The 15,272-nt window shown below is 39.7% G+C and overlaps 1 protein-coding gene across 1 annotated transcript in view; it reads right to left on the bottom strand.

The window, feature by feature from the left end:
- LOC101864136 (L-aminoadipate-semialdehyde dehydrogenase-phosphopantetheinyl transferase) overlaps positions 1–7,647 on the bottom strand; it is a gene marked incomplete at its 5' end in the record, with an annotated part of 17,024 nt that extends 9,377 nt beyond the window's left edge. Inside the window, 4 exon segments of the mRNA XM_013081248.2 lie at positions 3,030–3,245; positions 4,489–4,610; positions 5,588–5,819; positions 7,479–7,647. Of these exon segments, the coding sequence (XP_012936702.1) occupies positions 3,030–3,245; positions 4,489–4,610; positions 5,588–5,819; positions 7,479–7,631 (723 nt within the window).
- Between the last annotated feature and the right edge of the window lie 7,625 nt (positions 7,648–15,272).

Here is a 15,272-nt window from a genome sequence, read left to right as displayed (position 1 = left end):
CAGACAGACAGACAGACAGACAGACAGACACACAGACAGACACACAGACAGACACACAGACAGACACACAGACAGACAGACCGAGACAGATTCAGATAGAGACAGAGAGAGAGAGAGAGATGTTTTAACCCTTCAGGCCTCCCACATTGCTGATCAGAGGTGGTAATGAGCAAGCAGGAGGTGATTTTTAATATCGCCCCTGCAGTAGTCTAACCTTTTAAGTACCACATTTCTCAAACATTTTTAATTCACTTTAAAAAGGCAAAGGAATATCTCTTATACACGGTGACATTACATAGAGAGATGCTAAAGCTTTGCCCGGATACAAAAATCACATCGTAAGAAGAGCATTGAATATAAGAAAGTAAACTTATACGGGGTGCCCATTGGGGGATCGGGTCGGGTCGGGGTGCTAGCCAGATTGAGGGCGCAAAGCGGCTATCGTGGTACAAGCCGATCACGCCTGACTCGCCGCCTCAAAAACAAACGTGCTTGTTTTCAGGCGACGAGTTAGGCTATCGTCCTGGCCCGACCCGGCCCGACCCGACCCGACCCCATCCCATCCGCAAAGGACACCCCGTATTAGACAACAGGGATGATATACATGTCGACATGCTGTTGAGACGTACTATCCCCAACATTTTATTTTGAATTTTTAAAACATTAGCAAGTAGTTTCTTAATCTGTGACCTCAGTTGCACAAGCTCAAGAAATAATTATCTTGTCAAGAAAAGATAGATAAAGAAGGTATAATTTTTAAATTACAAAGCAGTTTTTTCCCTCTCCTAAAAAAAAGTCTTATAGGGCTTAGAACATTTGAACGGCTTGCCAACAATGTACCTGCTTGAATAAACAAAAGAAATTTCTGGAACAACAGAATATGTCACAAGCCTTTGTCAATGACTGGATTGTACATCACAACACACTTTTATATATGCTACGCACCCACCGTAGCTAAGTGTATCAATTTACAAACATTGATTCACTTTCTAAAAAATTCTCTCATTGGCTTAGCTAGGCTTCACCCACAACATAAAAGGGTACGTGAGTTGTCTAACACCTTGTCAACTTATAGTGTGATCAAAAATTCGTGGCGTAACTTATTTTCAAATATCCCCTTAACTATTGAACATAGATTCTCCAACGTTTGCACAATGACTTATATCAGTTTTTCTTAACTCATGAATATTTTTTCAAATGCCAGTACACTGTATTCTACAAAATTCCTTAATATATACTAATAAAAAATCCAAGTCGATGGTTTCTACAGCTTTTCAAAAGTTTACAGCAGTGGAAATACCACTTTTAAAAGCAAGTCTGTCATTGTTTTCTAATTGCGACTTTATGCTAATTGAACGAATGTTTTGAGAACCTTTAGACATTTAGTGCAAAAATGTATTCACTATAAAATTAATTTCTTGTCATAAGTTTTGCCACAAAAAATTGTCATCGATGAGCTGTGGCGTAGGCTATACGCGTATACAAAATGTGTGCAAGAATCAGGAAGTGCTGTGAACAATCCCATTTTCCACGAGACGGAGATTTATTGTATTTCATATACATTAATGAAGAAATGTTTTTAAATCTAGCCTCAATTGTTGAGGAAAAATATGACTAAGTTAAGACAAATTGATACAAAATGCTGTGCAAAGTATGAGTGACGGTGATTCACCCGTTTAAAAGATATTTGAGGATAAGTTGGGCCATGAATTTTTGACAGCACTATAATAATATATGCCTTACTCCTGACTTTGCACTTCTAAAATATCCTGTTTTTCTAAGAGTGTGCAAAGTGGCACTGAACGATTACAAGGGCTCAATGCGAAGAGGATGTTAAAGTTAGACAGCTGCATGCGACAAACTAACGTGGACTGTTCGGGTCTGGTAGTTTTTCTCCCTTTATACACCGGTAAGGTTGTCAGTGGGTTGGGACAGCCAAATTTATTATTCTTAAAATCGAAATCAGGAGGTATTACGATCATATTTTTGTAAAACTGAATAAAAATCGTTATGATTCTACCTAATTCGTGATGATGCCCTGTAATATAGAATGTTAAAGAGGTGGGATTCGGCCCTGCCTGTCTGAGGAAACCCAGACAGGATGAGATGGATACAGCATCTTGGCAAACAGACAGAAACACTCTATACAAAACAACCCATCTCCCCAGGGAAACAAACTTGGGTTTTCTGCGTACAATGGTGAAGCGCCTAACCGTTTTCCTACAGATACCAGTTGCAATACCAATATGAGTATGAGTACATTTGTTTTTCTTTCTGGTTTTAGTAAGAGTTTTACGGCACTTGCAACACAATAAGGTCATATAAGTGCCGGTGATTAAAGGTGTTACAAGAGAGTAACAAAAAAAAAAAAAAGAGCCGATAAGATTTTTTATAGGAAAGAAGGAGCAAACCACACCAGAGCACCCACAAATCACCCACTTTGTTTTTCTTTTCTCTTTTTTTTTAGTTTGAGGAGTAAAGACAAACACATCAACGCAACAACACATGTGTAATGCAGGGAAAAGGCAAGATACAAACAACAGAGTGGAGGAACAGAGCTCATCTCGAGATAAATGGTTTGATGGAGCATGACGTCTTTCTGCTGGGCTTTTGTATCTCACTCAACGCACAGGCTGGCCCAGATAAGTAAATTCAAAGCAGCCCAACCTACTTTTAGTTATAGTATGAGTTTTACAGACCTTGCAACATCGTAAGGTCATATAAGTGCAGAAATTTAGATGATACAGGAGAGTTACAAACACAAAAAAGAAAGAGGAGAGATAAGGATCATTGATGTTTGATGGGAAAGAAGGAGCAAACCACACCTGAGCACATGCCAACCACCTGCTCAGCCTAATTCTAACAATTAAAATTTCGCCAATAGAGGCAAAAAACGTACACAATCATTACAAATCAAAAAGAAATCTAATTCAAGGTAAAGAAAGAATCTTTTTAAAAAATTAAAAATTAAATAGCCTACACATCGCATCAGCTGTGGGTTCTTCAATGAATATTTATAAGCGACTTACCTTACAGCTTCTTTTCACAGCCACAGCCACACAATGGTCAGCGAGCAAAGTCTCGTGGAATGACCAGTCAGGCGCAGGCTCACCATCTATTTCCACTGACGTGTCAGTACACATGACATCAGAGGCCAGTTCTGGGGTTCCAAAATGAAAGCTTAGACGATTCACTTCAAAGCCAATGCCAGTTCCCCATGCTTTGACCAAGCTTTCCTTTAAGCACTGCAAAGAAAAAGGTCATCGATCGATGTGAGATACAAGGTCCCTAACTGACTACAGGTTAAATTTGGTTTTAAGTTTTAGGAGAGTTTTACTGCACTTACAACACAATTAGGTCATATAAGTGCCGACAGAGCAGGACAGCCCAGTATATGATAGATACTGGACTTCAAGTGAGATGAGATCGAGAAAAAGAGGAAGAAGATGATCAGTGCGAAGATTAGAGGCGCTACTATAGATTGACACACAAAGACAAGGAGGAGAGATAAGGACAACAGATGTTTGATAGGAAAGAAGGAACATACCACACCACACCACCCATCGACTACCCATGACAGCAGGTTTTAAAGAAATGTACAGGGAACGTCATGGTGGAGACCAAGGGGCTCCAGTTCCCTGACAAAACTTGCAGACATTTCAACAGGAAATACTGTTTTGAAGAGCACAAGACGTAAAATTTAGTTTTGGTAAGACACTTTTTTTTCGTAAGAGTTTTACAGCACTTAAAACACAATAAGTTATATAAGTGCTGAAGATTAGAGGTGTTACAAGGGAGTAACAAACACAAAAACGAAGGACGGAAGAAAGAGACGATAGATGTTTGATAGGAAAGAAGGAGCAAACCACACCAGAGCACCAGCCAACCACCCACTAAGACACTTTTGCAATACAAATATGTCATATAAAAGCCAAAGATTAGAGGTGTTACAAGAGAGTAACATACATTTTTAAAAAAGGAGGAGAGATTAGGACAATAGATATTTGACAGGAAAGAGGGAAAAAGCCACACCACAGTGTCCGCCAACTATTCACATTGACATAAAGAAGCATTGCAGAAGAGCGAGTAACAAAAATAAAGTTATATGTGCTGTTTCTACACGCATAATGACAACTGAAGCTCACAAACTGAAAAATGTCTAGAACTTCAGTTTAAAAAACTGTACAAACACAAAGCTGTTCCACAGCAAACTGATCAATCAGGGGTCTGTTCATCCCATTGTTAAATTGCAAGATAAAGTTATGCATGCTTTTGGCCCAATGAGACTTCTTCAATGTTCCCGAGAGTTGCAATGCAGCAGGATCCCCATTCACTTATTTTGAATTACATGTGCTGAGAGGGGAGACAGAAACATTGACAAATTTCCAAGCAAAAGACAAAAGACAAACAAGGCTAAAATAAAACTTTTGTGCTTTCAAATCTTAATACCCACAAAGTTCATGTTCCCTGCATGATTGTGTTCCTTACCCATAGTCTGAAAAAAGTCTTCAACTGCTCCATGTCTCCTATCCTACTTTTCACTTCTTTCCATTCATGTGTTGTCAGCTGGCGTTCTAAGGTATCGAAAAACTCTGATACTGGTTTACTTCCTGTTTTGAATAAGGTGGGAAAAAACTCATTTTTAAAATCCATCTTAAAAAAATAACTGCAACAGGAATAAAGAGAAGAAAGAATAATAATAGTACGTTTGTACAGTCGAATCTGTTCAAACGGCCATCTGTGTAAGACAATAAGATAATCATCTGTATAAATGGCCACTTCATATTTCCTCCCATGTGCATTTTTTTACATCTCCTTGCAAGAAGATTTAAGATTGTCATTGTCATTGACACTGTGTAAGACAGCCACCTATCTAAGCTAGTTCGAAGAAAAAAAAATTGAGAACTCTCATGGGTTGGTATAGCTGTAAGTTGAAGATAAGCAAACAGCAACATTCTGAAATCTGAGAATTGTTTGTAAGAAATATGCTTCGAAACAGGCGAAAACCAAACCGACTGCTGAGGGTAAGACTCCATAATACATCACTTTTCAAAATGGTGTATAGCAGAGCCTTAAACTTGGCAGTCAAAATATAGAATAACATAAATCTGTGCTGTCTAAATAAAGGATTCTTTCAATTATTTGAATGTTTTAGTTTTAGTAGAGGTTTTACGGCGCTCGCAACAGCATAAGGTAATATGAGCGCCAGAAGATTAGAGGTGTTACAAGAGAGTAACAAACATAAAAAAGAAGAAGGGGAGATAAAGACGATAGATGTTTGATACGAAAGAAGAAGCAAATCACACCAGAGCACCCGCCAACCACCCACATTGTTTGAGTGTGAGTATAGACAAGCACACTGACTAAGTAACAGTTATGTAGTTCAAGAAAAGGACAGACAAAAAGAAACCAGAGAGGGAAAGAAAAGAAGTAAGAGTTAGACCTATCAGTAACTTCCTCTAATCACTAGTTGCCGTGTTTGTAATCTCATGATTAATTTACATGATTCTTATTGTCTGTACAAAAAACAGTGAGGTGTGTAAGAAGAACCAAAAAGATATAATAACAGAAAAAACAGTGAACCTACTTGGCCACTCCACTTTCATTATGTCCACTCCGACCAATCTTTCTTTCTCGGCTGCAAAGACCACAAAATCTCCTTGATGAGAGATATTAAAGCTCAGTTCACAGTGGGGTAGGCACTTTTCTGCAGGGCTTGTCAAATACGGCTTTCCTTTCTCAGTTCGACAGAATTTAAGAGAGCGATAGGGGACATCTAACATTTTTGAAACTCCATAACGCAGAAGCAAACGCCCTACCTGAAAATTCAAAAGGCAGAAAAAAAGGTATCATATCAGAATTTTCGAAATAATAGGAAAGATTTCAGCCAAAGTAATAAATCTAGCTTCTTTTCATAACAAATGCATGCTCCGTTCGAAAAATTGGTTCATAATGTCACCTTTCTGTTTTTCCTTTATAAAGACAATTATGTGCAATCAGGTGTAAGTTTCTAAAATAATAATCAAATTTGATTTATGCCTACTCAAAATATGATTGATTCAAGACTTCTCGAAATTTTGGGGTCTCACAGTAACCAGCGAAAGACCAGAAAAGACGAAGGTTGATGAAAGAAACATGATACACATACTTTAAGCAATCCTTTGGAAGGACATTTAAAAAAAAATGTTAAGCTGATCTCAGACTTTAGACTGCCGTAAGGCTAATTCAAAAGGGTTTTTGTTTTCTTTTGAAAAAGGGGGGGTGGGTGGTGTAAGATGGGTTTTTTGTGTTGTTTTGCAGGTTTGTTTTTAGGTAATCTTTCTTTTTGTTGCAGATTTTGTGCAGGGAAAAAAATTAATGAAATATTATGTAAGTAAGACGATGAAGACCGAATGCCATGATAAAACAAACATATGGGTTGCCACCACTTGGAGAATGAGCGACGCTTCTGTCACAAGTTCACATCAACGTCCATTGTTACTTTGTTACAGATAAGGTAAATAAAACAGAGACCAGTCACCTCATACACGACTTGTGTATAAGTCATGGGCGGGGCTTAGGTTATGACAGATCACGCTTCCCTCTCCAGCAGTTGAAAATTATTGTTAGGCCTACCTTTTGGTCAACTTGGGTACACATTCATTGAAGGGACAAAAAATAACGACAGGTGAATGAATTATGATGGCCCGCCCACGTCAGGGGCTGATTCAAAATTTATGACAAAGCGTTGGGCAATGAGTGACCACACCTGGCAGCTTGAGGTAGGTAAATTTGACAGTGGGTTGATAAAATAAGGTGGCCGCAGCTGCTTTGGACAGGTGACCGTTTTACACAGAAAAATTATACAGAAAAAACCCAAGGGGGAAAATGGAAAGTGGCCATTTGTACAGGTGGCCATATTACAAAGGTGGCCGTCATGGCAGGTTCGACAGTATATGTAATAGCCAGTAGTACTGCTGAACTCAAATTAAACGGAAAGTAATTTTTCCTGTATGTGAATCACTATTTTAATTAAAAACCGACATGAAAATTCATATTCATAAAACTGTTCCGAAGTTTAAAATATTTCAGCCGTTAATGGCCGGTTTTACAATACAATGCTTCCAAGCCCTAGATTGTGGCACTAGCACATAAATCTCCTTTATCTCTTTATCTCCGTGTGGTGTGTAAACCCACTATGCCAAGGCCCCTTTTTTGTACTAAATCTAAAAATGACCAAAACGTCACTAAATTAATCATTAATTAAATCAAAACAATTGAACCTATTTCGATAGTTCCTCATCTAGTGAATGAAATCCTGAAAAAAGAGACCTGTTTTCGGCAATTGCAGAAAAGTAATTTGATGTCGAAGTCGTAGTAAAGGAATGTGCCCGAGCCGTGGCCAGCCACTCACCGGCACAGCAGTTCCGACCGCGAGCGGTTTGCCAGAGATGAAGAGTTAAGAAATTTAGCAACAAGTGTCAGAAAAAGTGTAATACCATAGCTGATTTTGCATCCTTTTTGAAAATGAACTTTCCAATTCGATGCTTCTCCTCATTCTGAACACATTGGGCAGCAAGTTGCCATTCCGCCTGAGTTGGGTTCCACGTCCGAGAGTTAACAGCAAGACGCACACTTCTTCCACAAAACATAATCTTATCTCAAGCTCTGTTAATGTAACAATCTGTAATATAGAAAAAGAACATGTTTTGTGTAAGGACTGAACAACAATGTCACAATACTTTTTGTTTTAGCTCCTTATTAATTCAATTCGAAATCTTGAAACAATTCCTTGTGAGATATTTATATATACAATTAAGTAATGACACTACACTTAAAACATACAATTGAGCCTGTCTAAGGGTAGACCCACACCAGCGTCGGGCCCGGCGGTCAGACCGGACCATTTTCCAATACAAAAGAATGAACGCCGGCAGAACAACTTGTTCATTCTATGCCATCCGTTAGGCGAAAAGGGGATACTTTTTGTAGACCTTGCCTCTATAAATTCTTTCCCCTTTCCCGCCACAGTCTGTCGGTTTTTGGGAAGGACTTCCGTAAGCAACCACCCCAACAAACACAATAAAGAAGAGACCTAGATCTAACCCAAACCCTAACTACCCTTACCCAAACCCTACCCCTAGACCTCTATTCTCTGTCTCATAGTGGTCGCTCGTTACATAAGTCCTCCCGGTTTTTGTTTTGAGAGTGTTTTACGGTGCTCGCTGCGATGAAAGTAGACAACAGAACATGAGAGCAGGAAAGGAGGTAAAAGGAGAAAATTTTAAAGAAGAAAATATTCTGTCGCTGTCAAGTTTCAATTGAATGAGAGACAAACAACGTAACCCCTAGACTACGAGACCCCCCCCCCCCCCTTTCCTAACCACAACAAGAAAAACAACTTTCTCCTCCTGCTAAATGCTATTTTCTACTTTTAAACTGATGTTGTCTGACCGTCGGGTAGATTACCGTTGGCGGTATGGGCGGCACGGCCGGCAAAAAATCGCCAGGTCGAGTCTGACCGTCGGGCCCGACGCCGGTGTGGGTCTAGCCTAAATCAGAAAAACTCAAGGGAGAGAGAACAAATTTTGACTTGCACGAAGGAATTATAGATCATTCTCATTATCACTGGCCTTGAACATAGCCTTTTATTTTAGAACAGAAAGGAAAGGATGGGTGAGACGAGGAAGAATTTATAAGGAAGGGAAGTTGAAATTGAACATCATTGTGCTTCTACTTCTCAAGCACCTGAAGAACAAATCTTACACCATGCATCAGTTTCAGTGGCAATGATAAAGATCAAACAACAATGGCTAGCTTGAAAGTTTAGTGAATAACATGAAAACTGCAATTTCATACACACAAACTCTTGAAGCCTAGCCTACACTTTGACTTCAATAAATCACAGTCACAGGGTCAACCCAGAAAAAACGGTGCTTTTTCGGTAGTTCCCACCCCCCTTATTTGAGCCTAGATCTACACATCGAGATCTATAGTTTGATGCGCGGCGAGCTAAGATTATATCAAACCTCTAACAACTGCAAAACATAAAATGATGTTAAAAACCATAGTTTTATTAGGTCAGCTTGCCCCCCTGAAACCCCCCTTCTCTTGAGGCCAAAACCGGCGAATAACAATTGCGGGGTGGGAACTTCCGAAAAAACACCAATGTCCAATAACACCACGTCTAAAAAACTAAAACAGTTCAAACAGTTAACCATCTCCGCTCTTCAAAGACAAATGAAAGTATACAAAACTACAGGAACTCCAACACAATACCCTGGTTTATAATGTAGCAAACAACCTTTCAAAACATAACCACCAACGCCACTTTTTTTACACTTGAGAGTGTTTTCTGGCTCTTGCATTGTGCATTCATTCATTGGGCCGAAGAGAAAGAAGGGCGCTCTTCTTTCAAGACTAGATCTAGATCTAGATCTACTACTATAGGGGATCAACAACAATAATCATGCTAAAATCGAAAACACGTATACGATAAAGTGATTGAAAATGTCTTGGAGACAACATTGTACTTGTACCACTTGTTTTGGGTTCGTTCAGCGAACGCTGCAGCACCTTCACTGAGACTTGACATTTCTTGACAAAAACATAAACACAGGGGGCAGCCATATTGGGGGGTCCTTCATTGAGTGTGTTTTCTGTTGCGGGAGCATTAATTGACGTCAAGGCTTGCCTAGATTCTAGGCCTAGTTGTTTTGTTTTGCTTCTGTCTTGTTGGCGGAAATATGGTGGGTTTTTTTTTTTTTACATTTTTGTGCTTGACGATCACAGTGACGACATAATAAATATGTCAGTTAATAAATAAAAATGTGTCTAGCAATATTAATACAAATATTAAAACAACTAGATCTAGGTAATAATGAAAATACGAGGACCGGTAACTAAATACCCTGATGTTTCGTCTTTGAAACTATGAGCATGAAACAATAGGCCTACGGTTAAATAGGAAATAGCTAACAGAATGAGATTACGGCCTATTATAAACCTACTATTAATGCCATGGACTCGAAAGAGAACAAAATTATCACTTCTGTAAGATTTAGAGTTTAAAGCAAACCGGCATTTTTTGTAACAAATATAACAAGAACATTATGTTTACATAAAGATATTCAACGGTGTGGAAAGGGGTATTTTTAATGGAAAAGTTTCTGGAAAACAAAATAAAGTGCGCTCAAAATGAAGACAAGAGTCAGGAATAACTGGAGACATAATGCCACCAAGTCTTGACGAATGGAGCTGGATCCCCACCCCACCCCCTCCTTTCTCTGTCTCTGTGTCTGTCTCTGTCTGTATATCTGTCTGTGTATCTGTCTGTCTGTGTGTCTGTCTCTCTGTCTCTCTCTGTTCACCCCCCCCTCTCTCTCTCTGTCTCTCTGTCTCTCTCTGTCTCTCTCTCTCTCTCTCTCTCTCTCTCTCTCTCTCTCTCTCTCTCTCTCTCTCTCTCTCTCGCACACACATGCACAATCATGCACACACATGCGCACGGGCGGACACAACCTGTTTTCAGAGAGGCTGTCAGAAAGGATGTATCAAGATAGCAAGATTGGCACTGTGAATGTGATAATGTTTCTTTCCACATCCCTCGCACAGTAATGGACTTGTGGGGTATCCAATGTACTTATTAAATGCGAGTAAATATACATCCAGTGCTTTGTTTCAACTTTTAAATCCCCTACCCCCCCCCCCCCCCTCCACTATAGAGGCTACCTTTTCAATGGTCTACTAATTCAGCTTGCGGGGGAGGGTAGGGGGGTAGATCTAGTGTTTTACGCGCTCGCAACTGCACAAAGTCATAAAAGCGTGCGGGATACTAATTTAACATTTTCAGTCGGTAGGAAATTTTGAACTTTGCTCGGGTGGCGGCGAAAGCCTACTTTTGTCGATTGTGGACCACCCAAAGGATTTTTAATGCGCACAACTTGCACACGGGACCTCTTAGATTGTTCTCACTTGTCCGAGAAATGTAGGTGTAGATCTTTACTACCATAAAATCATTGGTGTGGCTGAAAGACAATAGTAAGAAAGAGTCAAGAAGTAGCAGTAGAAAGGCTTCAGAAAGAGTCAGAAGACCAGAAGAGGGGCAAAGGAGGTGTTGTAGGGGGGGGGGGGGGCAGAAAGTGAAGACAAAAGCAGACGACATAACATTGTTAGAGAGCAGGAAAGGATGTGAAAGGAGAAAATTTTAGAGAAGAAAATTTTCTGTCGCTATCTGGATTCGAACCCACGACCTATATTAAAAGAGAGGCGAACACCTTAACCTCTTAGCCACGAGAGACACCCCCTCCCCCTTCCCCCCTTTGGGTTTTAAAAAATCTATCTTCCCTGGTACTAAACGAACCCACTCGCTACCTATACACAGACAGACTTTATTTCGTAGTACACTATGTAAGTTATAATGCACTCAGCTATTACGATTTAATAATTTAGACTATACCAGGAATATATATATAGAAATTAAATTCTTCACAGCCGAGTTAGTATTTCGGTAGCCTCAGAACAGACAAATATAAAAAGACCACCACATTAATTGCTCACGTAGATTTGAGAATCACTAGTCAAATGAAATGCCACTACAACTCAGATCTCGGTGTACGATTCTATGACTGCTGCTATTATGTTGTACTTGGTCTGGAAATTGAGAAATCTTATAGTTTTGAACCAATAGATAGAACAATGACAATTGATCAACTTCAAGAATGAGAAGACGAGTAAAGGAATGAACAACCAGCGGCAGAGAGAACCAGCTTAATATTATGTTCTAGCAAGAGTTTTACGGCACTTGCAACACAATAAAGTCATGTAAGTGCCGAAGATTATAGGAGTTACAAGAAAGTAACAAACACGAAAAAGGAGGAGGGGAGATAAAGATGATAGAAATGTTTGATAGGAAAGAAGAAGCAAACCACACCAGAGACCCGCCAACCAGACACTTGGATCAAATTTAAGAATGAAGAGACGAGTCAGGGAATGAACAACCAGCGGCAGAGTAAGAACCAGCTTACAAAAGCACAGAAACAGTGCAGTCTAGATAGAGACCCGCACTGAACAGGCAGGAACAATCCCAGCGGCGTAGAGAGCTCCTCTGCTGCTCCGACTGAACACGCTAGCTTATCTCCACATCAAGGGAGAGACTGCAAGCACCGTGCAGCCCCCAGCTAACTCATCAATCGACTAACATGATAAAGATCAAGCTGTTAATGGAGAGGCTAACGACGCCACGTTCGGAGACGATAAGGAGAGATACTATACGGCCTGTTGAAAGCAGGTTCCGTCGAGATCGAGTTCCAATCCATTGCTAACGCCTCCGCGGAGAGACGTAACTTGATTAGAGCTGCCCATTACCGTTGTCTTTGAAGAAATAATCGGAGGGCTCCAAAGAACTGTTGCATATATTTATACCAATGTTCAGCTTCCATGACCTGGCTTGGTAAAAGTTTTTTTTTCGAAGATTGAAGATACATAGCCTACACAGTCATGTCCAAAGAGCTAAGGCTAATAGTGGGTGGTTGGTGGATGCTCTGGTGTGGTTTGCTCCTTCTTTCCTATCAAACATCTATCGTCCTGATCTCTCCTCCTTTTTCATGTTTGTTACTTTCTTATAACACCTCTAATCTTCAGTCCTTTTATGACCTTATTGTGTTGCAAGTGCCGTAAAACTTTTACTAAATTTTTTTAAAGAACCTAATTTTACACTTTGCGTTATTAAAGAAGTCTCATTGGCAAAATAACCCACCATAATGTCCAGCCACGGTCTTTAAAAAAGTTTCAGTAAGAGTTTTGCGGCACTTGCAACACGATTAGGTCATACGTGCCGAATAGTAGAGATTTTACTAGATAATAACCTATATTATTATAAAAGAAGAAAGATTAATAATGACGGTAGATGTTATACCGGAAAGAAGGAGCGAACCACACCAGAGCACCTGCCAATCACCCACAACCATGGTCTTCGTTCATTTTCAAGGTAAATTTAGCCCTGTATAGACTACAAAATACATTGAATACTGGTCTTATTGCATTTTTCCAATCTGCATTTGGTAAGTTTGGCTCTTCGTAGTCGCATACTGAAAACTCGGATTCAATTCCGGTGTGGGGAGAATTTTTGTCCAGTATCCCACTCTTTTTTACAGGGAAGTTGTATCTCTCTCAGCCCGGGTTGGGTTTGACTGGCAGGCAGGGTAAAAGCCGACATCCCAAATGATCTTAATTGTATCGATGGAGGAAGACTAGAGATGACTGAGTTATAGCCCTGCAGGTGAGTCCTCTTTATATAATGTTGTTTTTTTTAGAAGCTCGGTACTTCTGTGATAATTCGTTACCAAAGAATTATAAAGTTATAATAAATAATAAATAGCTTTTGTATAGCGCATATCCCCGCTCAACAGCAGGCTCTATGCCCTTTACACTTTAAGTTATATCTGTTCAGTGCCTAGTTTTATTAAATTTGACGTTAAAAAATTATGTTTCACATGTCAAGCTTCTCCAAATGCAGATATTTAAATATCTTGATAACGACTCCGAATGATCTTGCGATTTTGATAGAGCAAATAGAACATTTGGGTTTCTGACCTCATGATCATAGTAAATCAAAACGGCCAAAGATGTCAGAACTTTGCAATTTTAAGGTAGCGAATTCTCAAAGTACACGTAGTTTGAATAGTTAAGAAGTATGAACTCCCACTAGGTGTACTTCTGTCTGTCATTTTTAACTCTCCAATCGACCCCCCCCCCCCCCCAATTCTCACCCACCCCTAGTGTCGTTGACTTGAGTTCAATAAACGGCAACTTTTTTCGTTTATCATCTTCTTTATTTATAAAACAATAACCGCCCACCCAGTCACAGCCGTCTCCTCGTGCGGCTCGTTTACTGCAGCCTGCCATCTAGCGCTCAGCACTTTCGACCGTGGATCGCGAACTCTCCCACCGAATCCCACGCCCACCCCCGGCCACCTCCACAGAGTATTTAAATCGTTTATATACATGCCAGAGTCAGTCGCTCCGCCAACTTTTTTACAACTGGTCATTACTAGGGAAAGGGAACTCTTCTCTCGGCGAGGGAGAATTTAGTAAACAGCCATGTCGTTTGGTTTACAAGGCGCTTCCGGTTTGCAGAGCTCGAGATTTCTTGACGACGAATATCGTTTACACTTACGTTCCCATAATTTTCAAACTCACCCATTCATGAATTTGGGCTTCTCTCATTCAGTGACTCGTTGGGGGTGATCTGAACACTACCAAGAAGAGCTCAATGCACTTTTTATTTAATTCACTGCGAACAATATCGTTTGAGAAAGCCATCAACGATTAGTTTTAAGCTCCTTGGATAGATTCTATTTCTTTCGAAATTCAAGATTTGAGTACTCTGAATAATTTCAATTGTTAGCTTGTTTTTGTTTGAAAATAATGCATACATTTTGCAGGTTCAATACAGAAGTCAATCTGACCATCTGATCTGTATTTACAGAGATTATATTAAAAAATTCATCAGAAATGGTGTACGATTTCGGTATCTATGGCCATAATAAACTGTTGATTACTTGACCGGGATTTTTTAAATGTTATTTTTTGTTGAAAGAACAGCAAACAAAGATATTTAAAAATTCAAGGCTGCGGTTTCATTATTTATTTTCTGAGTATATCATTTAAGACCGCCCGTAACATTTATCAACGTAGCAAAACAGAGTATTGTTGTACAAAGGGCCATTTAGCGTGGCATAATAACAGACATACTCAAATGTTACGGCTGACTCCCGGGACTTATCTTCTAGATTACTTGTAGATTATAGAAAAAAAATGAATTTTAGAATACTTCTAGTGCGAAGATCTCTTTGAAACTTTCAGTGTTTCTCAAAAAATCATTTTGACAGACTACTATGCGAAGCGTACGGATCGGATTAAGGAGTAAATCTCCTGTTTGGAAAGTGGATAGTTAACACGATGTACGGGCTGTTCAGTACATACAAAATTGTTATCACTGTTAAACAGTGGGAGGCAAAAGCTCCTCAAGAAACGCGGATAGCCAATCCGAAACACTTTGCTCCCCTTCACACTTGCGAAAGAAACATCGTGGCCCGTACAGATGTTCTATATAGAGGCGTGCGCATACCTTTCTTTCGCCCCATCAACCGTCTTAATCTTAGGGGATGGATCAAGTACGTCACAGCTGCCGTTCAACCAAAGATTCTCTACAACCGCAGACGCAGAGAGAAAAAGACAGGAAACAATAAATCTTACGGATTCTTATTAAAAGCTTAATAACAAATACCCCCCCC

This window comes from Aplysia californica, unplaced genomic scaffold (genome assembly GCF_000002075.1).
Source record: "Aplysia californica isolate F4 #8 unplaced genomic scaffold, AplCal3.0 scaffold00122, whole genome shotgun sequence".
Lineage (NCBI taxonomy): Eukaryota > Metazoa > Mollusca > Gastropoda > Aplysiida > Aplysiidae > Aplysia > Aplysia californica.
The sequence above is the reverse complement of the archived record's forward strand: the minus strand, read 5'-3'. Positions and strand labels throughout refer to the sequence as shown.